This window comes from Neophocaena asiaeorientalis, unplaced genomic scaffold (assembly GCF_003031525.2).
Source record: "Neophocaena asiaeorientalis asiaeorientalis breed wild unplaced genomic scaffold, Neophocaena_asiaeorientalis_V1.1 scaffold798, whole genome shotgun sequence".
NCBI lineage: Eukaryota > Metazoa > Chordata > Mammalia > Artiodactyla > Phocoenidae > Neophocaena > Neophocaena asiaeorientalis.
Genome location: NW_020173042.1, coordinates 2,929,967 through 2,941,823, shown reverse-complemented (window position 1 = coordinate 2,941,823; position 11,857 = coordinate 2,929,967). Strand labels below are relative to the sequence as shown.

General features: G+C 44.6%; 1 protein-coding gene across 3 annotated transcripts in view; it reads right to left on the bottom strand.

The window, feature by feature from the left end:
- Window positions 1-1,168: 1,168 nt before the first annotated feature.
- Window positions 1,169-11,857, bottom strand: part of LOC112398348 (zinc finger protein 212) — a 46,753-nt gene continuing 36,064 nt past the window's right edge. The window contains exons 2-5 of one of the 3 annotated variants that reach the window (XM_024742837.1): window positions 5,572-5,961; window positions 5,313-5,439; window positions 3,997-4,086; window positions 1,169-3,192 (exon numbers count right to left, since the gene is read on the bottom strand). In XM_024742837.1, the coding sequence (XP_024598605.1) occupies window positions 2,324-3,192; window positions 3,997-4,086; window positions 5,313-5,439; window positions 5,572-5,961 (1,476 nt within the window). In that variant the 3' untranslated portion in view covers window positions 1,169-2,323. Of the gene's footprint in view, window positions 3,193-3,996; window positions 4,087-5,312; window positions 5,440-5,571; window positions 5,962-11,857 lie in introns of those variants that run through there. The other 2 variants (XM_024742838.1, XM_024742839.1) reach the window with 2 other exon arrangements.

The window sequence follows — 11,857 nt, the reverse complement described above, 5'->3', positions numbered from 1 at the left end:
GAGGTCCTTAATCGTGGTCAGCCAGAAGCAACAGAGCCTGTGGTGGAGTGTGTGAGCACTGAAGCAAGATGGCCTGGTTCACAGCCACCTCTGCTTCTGCATCACCTTTCAGGTCTCTTCCCGCCTCTCACGTGGGAAATGGGGTAATAATCGTACCCACCACATAGGGTCTTGTGAGGATTAGGTTCGCTTTTATGTGAAGAACTTAGAACAGTGACTAGCACATGAGTGCTCAGTAAACATTAGCCATTATCACACTAGTCTGACGGATTAAGACAATCATTTCCCTGCCTCAAGAACCACCTAACTTTGCTGGAGAAATAGGAGCCTATCTTGTACTTTTTCTCCCCATGATGCGAGGCAAAGGCTGGTCACATTAAAGCACTCACTGGGAGGTAAGAATAGTCAAGGATGGGATAGGGGTTATCTCTAATGCAAAAACCCGCAGGCAGGAGACTGGAGAAGGGATTTAGGAGAGATGCTCCAGACGTTTTCCTCCATACAACGAGGCTGAGCACCTCTCACGGCGCTGCCCTACGACAGCTTCCCTCCACATCCCGTTTCTACACCAAGATAATCCCTTACCTTACAGCGACCAAGCTCATTTTTATCTACTTATTTAGTTTCTTCTCAACCCCATACCCCACTCACTCCTCCCATGGGCAACCATAATGCCTGTATGTAACTTTTCGCTTCTATGTGTTCTTACAAAGTGATTTGTTTTGTGTACACGTTTTTAATTTACAGAAATGATATTGTGTTATAGATCTCATTCAACTTCTTACATTCGCCACTCAGCACCATGTTTAAGATGGACCCACACGGCCACATGTGTAGCTAAGCCAATACCCCTAAGTGCTCCCCAGGACTCCTGCTGCACCCACCGTGTCTCACCTGCCCTCTCTACCTCCCAACGTTCAGATGCTCAGACTGCCTGCAGCCCTCGACCACCACAGGTGTTGGTGAGTATTCCCGTACACACCTCTTCTTATCTCCCTAGGTTTAAGGAAGGATGCAGGTCAGGCTATGCCATCAGGCCTCTGGCACTGCTCCAGGTCAGGCACCGCCTCCATCTTGGCCCCGGGAGGGTATTCTTGACAAATGGAGAAAAACATCAAACAGGAGTTTTGTGGGTTTTTTTTTTTTTTTTTTTTTTTTTTTTTTTTTTTTTTTGCTAGTAGTTAAGTTTTATTCTAGGCAACTGCAAACATCAAACGGGACATTCACATAGGACCCAGGAGCCCACTCTCATCTCCCCAAACAACAGTGGGGCAGGCATTCAACACTCCTGAGAGATGGGCATCTGTGTGCTTTTTTTCCACCATTTCAGGAATAGTCAATCCCAGAGCTACTGTGGAAAGCGTGTGATCTGAACAACCTCAAGAAACAACTGGTATAATAAAAACCAACTCAAGTAACCACTGGTATAAGCTGAACGACCTTAAGTAAAAAGTAGTCTTCTGTGCGGGGAGGCTGCAGAACCACAGCAAGGATGGGAGGGAAGAGCGGAGAGAAACCCAAACTCAGAGAAGCAGGACCGTATCACAGCTCCTTTACAGGACCCTTCATTCCCAGCAGGGGTTCTGGCGTCTAACCCTACTACTCCCCTCCTCTCGGTCAGGTAGCCCTATTCCGGAGTGCCAAGCACCCGCACAAGAGGGAGCCCAGCACTACGGCCCTGACTAAATGGGGCGGGCTAAAAGAGCCCCAGAAGTGATCCCCTCCCAGAGGGCAGGCCCAGTCCCCATGTTAGGAACAACTTCTACAACTCTGGAAATTTAAAAATTGTCAGACTTTTTTTTTAACCAACTAAAATCTAACTCCAAAAAAAAGGGTCTTCAGAGCACGGTAAGCAGTTCATTTAAATTATTTCTTCTACTTGTTATTAACAAGGAGATGACAAAAGAAGAGCAGCTAGAGGGCTATGCTTCCACATGTCTGCTCGCTCCTTTGGCCCGACTCAACCCTCGGGAAGACCTGAATGCCGGGACGGGCCCTGGAACAGGCCACCAGCCCTGTGGGCTCAGAGAGCCAACCCCAGCCCACGACTATCAACTCGGATGGGAAAAGCAGAGACTTGACGGTGCCACAGAGATGGCAAACTCGGCAGCAGGGTGAAGAAAGCAGGAGAGGCCTGGCCCCGACTCCTCCTCTTCCGTGGTTTTCAGGGCAGCCTTTGGGCTCGGCCTGGCGCCTGGTCAAGGGAAAGCAAATCAAAGTGACTCCCCTCAGAAAGAAGTCAGTCCCTGACGCTCCACTGTCTCTTCGGGGGGACAGTGCCAGCCCCCTCCACCTCCCCCAGTCGGGCGAGGGGCCGGCACCCCTAAAGCAGGCCGTTGGGCCTTCCGGGCTCCAGGGCTGGCCCGCCCCGCTCCCGCTGGTGGATCTTCTGGTGCTGCAGGAGGTGCTGCTTCTGGACAAAGCTCTTCTCACACTCAGGGCAGCTGTAGGGCCGCTCGCCCGTGTGGATACGCTGGTGCCGCACCAGGTCGGACGGGTGGCTGAAGCTCTTGCCGCAGTAACCACAGATGAGGGCGCTCCGGCTTTTCCTCCAAGGGATGTGGCCGGGCAGGGCGACCAGGCTGTTGGGTGAGAACCGCTCCTGGACCCGGCGGCCGGCACCGGGCCCCTCCTGCAGGTGGCAGCGCTGGTGGGTCAGCAGGCTCACCCTGCAGCTGAAGCTCCTTGTGCACACATCACACTGGTGCAGCTTCGCCTTCCGGGGCTGGGGCTTAAGCTGGGGCCGGGGCCGGGGCCGAAGGCTCTCCTCTGGCTCCGAGGCCGTGTAAGGCTCCCATCCTGAGTGGGTCCGCAGATGTGCGGCCAGCTGCTGCTTACAGCGGAAGATGGCCTCGCACTCGGAACATTCGTAGGCGCCAGCAGTGTCCCTTTTCAGCTTCAGGCCCTGCCCACGCTGCTGACCCAGCTTCAGCTGCCTGTTAGACTTCTGCTTCGGGGGGCAGCCCAGAGTTCTGCCACTGCTAGGGTCTCTACTGCCCTCAACGGGCTCCTCTGGATTAGTGTCCCCGGGACCTGATTCCAAGAGGACAGAACGTCCCTGACCATCCCAGAGCTCAGGCTGCTCCGGGCTCAGGAAAGCGTGCTCTTCGGCAATGCCCGAGAACTCTCCAGGAAGATCCGTGGAGCCGTCCTGCGTGTACTGTATCTCCTGCTTGATCATAACCCCTTCCACTGCCAAGACAAAGAAGAGCCACAAAAAAGATCACATTCTAGCACCTTTGGTTTTTTCAGAGCTGAACAAACATCTGTGAATTTCAGAAGGGCTCAAATCAAAGTACCCCAGGATCAAGGGAATCAGGATAATTTGGAAGAGGATGAGACAGACTGGGCTGCAAGACCTGAAAAAGTAACCTATACTCAGGTAGAGACATACTAATCAGAAATCCGAATATGTTATTCTTACAGAACAGTGTTATAAATTCTCTAAGCTTGTCCACAAATTTGTATTCAACTCTGTGGAAAATGGTAAAATATACATAGGTAACACCTAAGCTAATTTAAGTGTTACAGAGTGTTAAAATAATACATGTGAATAGTTAAAAAAAAAACCAAACAACTGAACCTATAGCTTAAAAATGCACGTATCCAGCTCTGTTCTTCCTGCATATTCTCCCCAAATTACCTGGTTTACAACGGTTTCTCCTGCCCCTTACCCAGTTAGCTTCACTCCTGAAGATCTGACCAACCCTATTCTCAATCTCCAGTGGGTTTTGACTAAGGCCTGTTAGACACTCTGCACTGTCTGCAGGGCATACAGAAGTATGGCACGGCCGTGAACCTTAGGGACTCCACACAGCAGTTAAGGAGGTAAGATACACATATCATAGGTGAGCTGATGATAATCATAAAGGACTTTAGAACAACTGAATGCCAGGTGAGGTTACTAACAATCAGCGTTTGGCAGTGTAGCAGTGGGGCAGCTCACTACGGGCTGCAGGGAGCGGGCATGGGGTGGAGTACTCTGGAGCCGCTCACCTGGGTGGACACCACGAGAGTCTTCCTCCTCCAGGTCACCCAGCATCTCTGTACCCAACTCCGCTTCTCCTTCGGGCCGGCCAAGCACCTCTGGGTTGGAAATGGCACAGTGTGAGCCCAGGAGACAGCACTGGTCATTTGCCGATGAACAAGGTGACCAATGTCAAGGAGCTGACGTTAAAACTTCAAAAGATTCAAAGTCACTTTCCCTTAGCAGTTTGGGACAATTAGAAAATTACGGCCAATTCGAGTGATCCGTTCAGCTAACTGCTGCCTTCAATGCCCCTTCTCAGCCGTCTGAGGCGCAGGTGGCCAGGCTTCAGAGCCCGCTGCTTTCCTTCCAACACCACCACTGCCACCCACAGACACGGGCTCCTCTCCGGGGATCTAACTTCATCTGGGTTACAGCACTGCAAGGTAAGGTCAGCACTGCTATCCCCCACTATGACAGACAAGGAAACAGCCACTAGCAGAACACGTGAGCCAGTCGAGGTCACACAGTCCCATCTCTGACCTATTTGCTACTTCCCTCCCCCTCCACTTCGCTCCAGGCACGCTGGCCTTCTTGACAAGCCTCCACGGACCTAGGTTCTAAAAGATTTTGTCAACCAAACAAAATGCATTTATTATGTAATAGCCTATATTTTACACATAAAGATGTACATCTATCAATCGGCACTTCTCATCAACACAAAATGAACACTGGGACCACAAGGACCATCTGTAATTCCAGGTAAACGCCAAGAAACAGTGTTTGGTGAGCCCATGCTGTCTGCCCATCCCAGGCAACAAAGGATTTCTCGTCAAGCAGTCCTAAGTATTAAATGCCGCATGAGGGACCCTAGCCATGTTAAACTCTAAGGCACATGATGACATCTTATCTATTAGTAAATATTATCAAGAACTGACTGGGGGCTTCCCTGGTGGCGCAGTGGTTGAGAGTCCGCCTGCCGATGCAGGGGACACGGGTTCGTGCCCCGGTCCGGGAAGATCCCACATGCTGCGGAGCGGCTGGGCCCGTGAGCCATGGCCGCTGAGCCTGCGCGTCCGGAGCCTGTGCTCCGCAACGGGAGAGGCCACAGCGGTGAACCGACTACATAAGCACAGGGAAGAAATACAAAATGCAAAACACCAAGACCTTTCCGAAAGTCTTCATAAATTGAGGGCCTGGAGACTCCCATTTCTCAACCTGGCTGAGGCGAAGAGAGGATCCACAGCCCACTGGAATCACAGATGCAGCCTGGGTCACAAGCTACTTGGCCAAGAATTGTAGGATGCCTGAGAGCAAATTCTAGGGAGAAAACTCTGCTACTTACTTAGAGAGACCAGGGTCTCATAGCTGCTTTTCATCGCATTTGTGTACAGTTCCTTCTGCCAGCCCTCCAGGTTCTCCCACTCCTGCTCTGAAAAACAGACTCCATCATTTTCAAGTGACCTGGACACCTGAAATCACAAATGTCACATAGTGAGTGTCTCCTACCAAAGCCACAAAGGAAAAGCCAGCCACTGAGAATCTTCACTAACAGAGGGCTGGGCCTACCCCCTCTGGTCTGACTCTCAACCCTCAAGGCTTACCTTGGGGGCCTCGCCCTTGCTGCCCGGGGGCAGCCGCAGGACCCAGAAGTTCCTGTTCCTCAGCAGGTTCTCCATGTTCTCCAGCCGCCTCTGCAGCAGCCCGTACTCCTGCAGCAGGGTCCCCAGCACTGCCCACTTGCCCTCCAGCTGGTTCCCCAACTCCACGGCCGTCTTCTCGCAGTCGGCCAGCTTCTTCTCGGCCGTCCCCGTCCGGCCCTCCAGGCTCTGCAGCCGGGCGGCCTGGGACTCCATCTTCTTCTCCACAGCTTGAATAGCGGCCACCACTGTCCAGAGTGAGATATCTGTGGTCTGCAAATAGGAGCTTTCCTCTGGTGCTTGTGGGGGCAGCGTGGAGGAAGTCAAAGGGGTGGAGCGGCGCTTCCTCCTGTGCTGAAGAACCAGATACGGCGTCAGGCAGTCAGTGTCACTTCCAAACAACAGGTGAAAAAACACAATGGGTCCAGTGGGTCCAGGAGCACTTACAGCACCTAGTTTCTACTTCTTTTCTTTCTTTTCAATTTAAAAAGCATGTGCGGGGCTTCCCTGGTGGTGCAGTGGTTAAGAATCCGCCTGCCAATGCAGGGGACACAGGTTCGAGCCCTGGCCTGGGAAGATCCCACATGCCACGGAGCAACTAAGCCCATGTGCCACAACTACTGAGCCTGCGCTCTAGAGCCCGCAAGCTACAACTACTGAGCCCGTGTGCCACAGCTACTTAAGCCTGCGTGCCTAGAGCCCGTGCTCCACAACAAGAGAAGCCACGACGATAAGAAGCCCACGCACCGCAACAAAGAGTAGCCCCGATCACTGCAACTAGAGAAAGGCCGCGCACAGCAACAAAGACCCAACGCAGCCAAAAATAATAAATAAATAAATAAATTTATTTTTTAAAAAAGATTAAGAGGCATATACCACATAGTAAACTAATAAAAGCATGAAAAACATAAAAAAATAAAAAGCAGGTGCTTTTACATTCTGATACTGCAAACTATACATCTATACTGTAACAAGAAAAAACTGAAAAGAAGAAAGAAAGAAAAATGTATGTAAAATACCACCATCCAGAAATAAGCTTGGAATTTTGGTGTATTTCCTATAAGTTTTTTTCATCTTTTAACTTATTTCTTTTTCAACAAAACTGCAATCATATTGTACATGTTTTGTTACCTGTGTTTCACTGTCAGCATATTCCGTAAGATTTTCCTGCATCAGTATTCATTTTTTAAGCCCATTTCCTTCTACTTGATATTTTGGACTATTTCTAACACTTTGCTATGATAAATGATGTAACTTACATCCACACTCAACTTCACATTCCTGCTTGACTTGTAGTTGATCGTGTCAGCCCTGCTAAAAACCTTTCAGTGGCTCCCCACAATCAAGACAAAATTCCTTAGCAGGACCTACAAGACTCACCCCATTCATCTTTGCACCCTAGCAACTAGTATAGTGAAAACACCTACTAAATCCTTCATAAACATTTACTTAAATGACTTGACTAAGTCCTCAGACATGGTCCTTAGACTTCACATTTTTATGGTCTGTCCCAGACAGTAGAAAAATCACTGTGGCTGAACCTCAAAATTACTAAAACCAACACTTGGGAAGTCTTCCTGAACTGCCTCTTGCCCTCACTGTCTCACTGCATGTTCATTTCAGTCCTAAACCCCTGAAACTTCATATTCTCAAGTGTAACAGCATACACTTGATTCAAGGCTGCTTCTCTAACCATAATGAGGACACTGAGAACAAGGCACTGAAAGGAAATATCTTTGAAAGAACTGCTAGGGCCAGAGCTTATGGTCTGGAGAAAGAAGGGACAAGATGCATCCAACCAGCACAGAACTGAACACTTAAGTTTGGCCATGACCTACTCCAGTTAACCAACTCAGTTCATTATTGAGCAAACGAGTCAAAAGCTTAAATATCCCCCTTAAAAAAGATTTAAAGAAAAGTTTAATGTAAAAGAAAAATACAAATGAAACAAAAAAATTAGATTACTGGGTAAATTCATTTCATCACATGTTCTGCTTTTAACTTTAAGTCTCTAAGTCTCTAGTTTTTTGGAATCTCCTCTGTCCTTTCTGTGGCCAGCACTGTGTTGCTTTCTAGCACTTTTTCCAAACAGGAAGGTGGGTTGGGATCTGAGCAGAGAAATAACATCTCTCCTCTTCCACATAGTCAAAGGCTAAAAAGAGCAGGCAAGCCAAGGTTCCTCTTTTTTTTTTGTTTTAAATTATCTATCATGACAGAAACAATTTGAATGTCCATCAACTGGTGAATGGATAAACAAACAAACTGTGTCCATTTGTATGTTATGGGTTGAATTGTGTCTCCCCAAAAAGGTATGTGGACGTCCTAACCCCTAGTACCTCACAATGTGATTTTACTTGGAGATAATCTTTACCGAGTAATCAAGTTAAAATGAGGTCATGACAGTGGGCTCTAATCCAATGTGACTGGTGTCCATAAAGAAGGAGGAATACGGACAGAGACAAACACACAGAGAGAGAAGAGACAATGTGAAGGCACATACAAGGAGAAGACAACCACGTGAAAGTGGAGGCAGAGGTTGGAGTTATGCGGCAACAAGCCAAGGAAACACCTGGCACCACCAGAAGCTGGGGGAGAGGCATGGAACAGACTCTCCCTCACAGTCCTCATAAGGAACCAACCCAGTGGACACCCTAACTGCAGACTTCTAGCCTCCGGAACTGTGAGACAATATATTTTTTGGTTAAGCCATCTAGTTGGTGGGATTTTTTTTACAGCAGCCCTAGGAAAGACATATCATATATCAGAATACTCCTCAGCAATGAAAAAGAACAAATTATTGAGACTTGTAACAACATGGGTAAATACCAAAATCACTAGGCTACGTGAAAGAAGCCAGACACAAAATGCTACATACTGTATTCCATTTACGTGACATTGAGGAAAAGGCAAAACTATACACACAAAACAGAGATCAGTGGTTGACAGAGGCTGGGACTGGAGGAAGTTAATTACTTAGGGGTAATTTCTGGGATGATGACAATATTCTATAACTTGGTAATATGACGGCTACACATTTTTCAAAACTCACTTAACTACAGTTATGCCGAAGGAGTAAATTTTACTGTATGTAAACTATATCTCAGTAAGCAACACTCAGAGTGTTAAGGAGAAAATATTAGCTATTATAAAAGATACCATAAACAAAGTCTAAAAACAAACTGGGAGAGAATATCTGTAAACAGGATATGAAGTGCAAAGAAAAGATAAACAACCCAAAGATCAAACTGCAACTATAAATAATTTGCAGAAGTGGAAATGCAGGTGGTCAATAAGCCAATGAAAAGACAGCCACATTAGCAGTCAGGAATGCACATACAACCAAGGGAAACCACTTTTCACCCACGAGGTTGAGAAATATGAAAGAAAGGGACAGGAACAACATTCAGAGCTGACTATGACGTGGTAAAACTGGCACTTTCATAACACTCCTGGAAGGAATGAAAAATACTACAAACTTTGAGGAAAGAAAATATCCAGAAAGTCATTAAAAACCCTTTCACCTAGTAATACCACTATGGGAATCTTCAAAAATAAATGGCATTACTGTTTAGTGACATACATACAAAGATGATTACTGGCAACATTCTCTGGAATAGCCAAAACTTGGAAATAATCTAGATGTCTAATATTTTTTTTGGCCACACCACGTGGCTTGTGGTATCTTAGTTCCCCAACCAGGGATTAAACTCGGGCCATGGCAGTGAAAGCACCAAGTCCTAACCACTGGACCACGAGGGAACTCCCTCTAGATGTCTATTAATAAGAGGATGGTTAAATAAATTATGGCATGACCAAAGATGATGTTATACAACTGTTAAAAAGAATGAGTTAGATCTATGTGTATGCTTTGGAAGACTGTTCATCATACATTGATAGGCTGTCAACTTTTAGGGAAACATATTTATTCTGACTTCATTTTCCTAAAGAAGAGAAAAGATATGTGTATATGTTTCCACACACAGAAAGGTTTGGGAAGGTATTCACCAAACTATACTAACATGAGTCAGCCTCAGGATATGAGAGAGAGGAATTTTAATCTTTGATTATAAACTATTGCTTGTTTGACTTTTTCAATAAACACGTATTCCTCCATAATTTTTTCTCAAGTTCCATATATAAGAATATTCCTGAAGGTAGTGAGAAATTTTTTAAAAGTATACTTATACTAACTGTATTTCTAGATTTTCTGGGACAGTCCTGCTTGCATATTATATCATAGTGTCAGATGATGTATGATACATTGAGCCTGCAGCCATGGTCTGAAACCCATTAAGTACAAGACACAGCCCGTTGTTAAGACACCTACAATCTGCTTGAGTAAAACACTAAACAATTAAATAACGCTCTAAAGTGATACTTGCTTACGCTGGACTAGATGCTATTTAAGGTCACTTCTAACTCTGAGATACCATGACTTATTGAATAGTTTAAAAAAGAATATTTACATAATACATAAAATATATAAAGTAGTGACAACAAATCTCCATGTAACCACCACTCAGTTTAAAAAATTAATTAAAATTAAATATACATGTATATACACACACATATACACATGCACACAGCATACCTCGGAGAATACTGTGGGTTCTTAAAGCAAGTATCACAATAAAGCAAGTCACGTGAATTTTTTGGTTTTCTAGTACATAGAAAAAGTTATGTTTACACTATTCTGTAGTCTAATGCAATGGCATTACATCTAACAAAAGTATATACCTTAATTAAAAAATTAAATTTTTTCAGCTAAATAATGCTGACCATCATCTGAGCCTTCTTTCTGTAATATTAACATCAAAGTTCACAGATCACCATAAGAAATATAAAAACAATGAAAAAGTTCAAAATATTTTGAGAATTACCAAAATGTGACACAGAGACACAAAGTGAGCAAATACGTTGGAAAAATGGTCCATGACAGACTTGCTCAACACAGAGTTGCCACAAACCTTCAGTTTGTAAGAAACACAGTATCTACCAAGTGCAATAAAGCAAAGCACAATACAATGAGGTATGCGCGTGTGTGTGTGTTGTGTGTGTGTGTGTGTGTGTGTTTTATATATATATATCACCTTTACAGTCCTTTGTGCAACTCTCTAAAGTAACTACTATCCCAAATTTGGTTTTTACTATTAACTGCCCTTTTTCATGTTTGTTTTTGTTTACGTTTGTTTCCAAAAAATATATATTCTTTAAATTTTGCATGTTTTAGGATTTTATATGAACAAGTCACTCTTCTACAACTCCTGGGAATAGCTTGTTGTTGCAGGTGGCTTTAATTAATTCATTTTCATTGCTGTATAATATTCCATCGTGTGACTATACCACAGTTTATTTTTCTATTCCACTATTGATGTTTCCCCATCTCTGTCATTACAAGCAGTGCTATGATAAATAGAATTGTGTCTGGCTTCTAGTGGACATGGGCAAGTTTCCCAAGGGTATAGTCCTAGGAGGGGAATTGTTGGCTCATAGGGTATATACACATCCTGAACTTAAGCAGATAATGTCAAATGTTTTCCAAAGCAGTCATACCAATTTCATTCTTGTCAGAAGTCTGTAAGTATTCTGGCTGTTCCACAGCTTCATCAACATTTGTTACTGTCAAACTAAAACTTGCATCCCTCTAGTAGATCTGAAATGATACCTCATCATGGTTTTAACCTGCATTTTCCTTGATTTTTAACAAGGGATAAGCATCTTTTTTATGTTTATTGGCCATTCAAACTTCCTCTGACTGAAATCTTTAATCCATTTATCTTTTGGGTTATCTGACTTCTCATAGGATCTATGAGGTTGTCTCATACAATTCCTCTGTAAATTCTGTATACTAATCTTTATCAGTCATATGTGTTACAAATAACTTCCCTTATTTGTGCCTCATTTTAAAATTCTCTTTATTATCATTTGATTAAAAGTCCTTAGTTTTAATGTAGTTGAGTTTTATCAGTATTAATTCTTTTGTGGTTTGAACTTTTGTGTCAGGTGTAAAAAAAATCTATATCCCACAATACTGTCTTCTAAACACTTGATAGTTTTGACTTTCACATTTAAGCATTTATCTCAACTAGAACTGAGACAGTATTTGTGTACAGTGCAAGCTTTGATTTTCATATGGAAAGCCAATAAATAGATCTAATACTATATAATGAAAAATCCATCATTTACCCACTAATTTTTTTTTTTTTTTTTTTTTTGGGACCCGGGGCCCCTCCCTGTCGTGGCCTCCCCC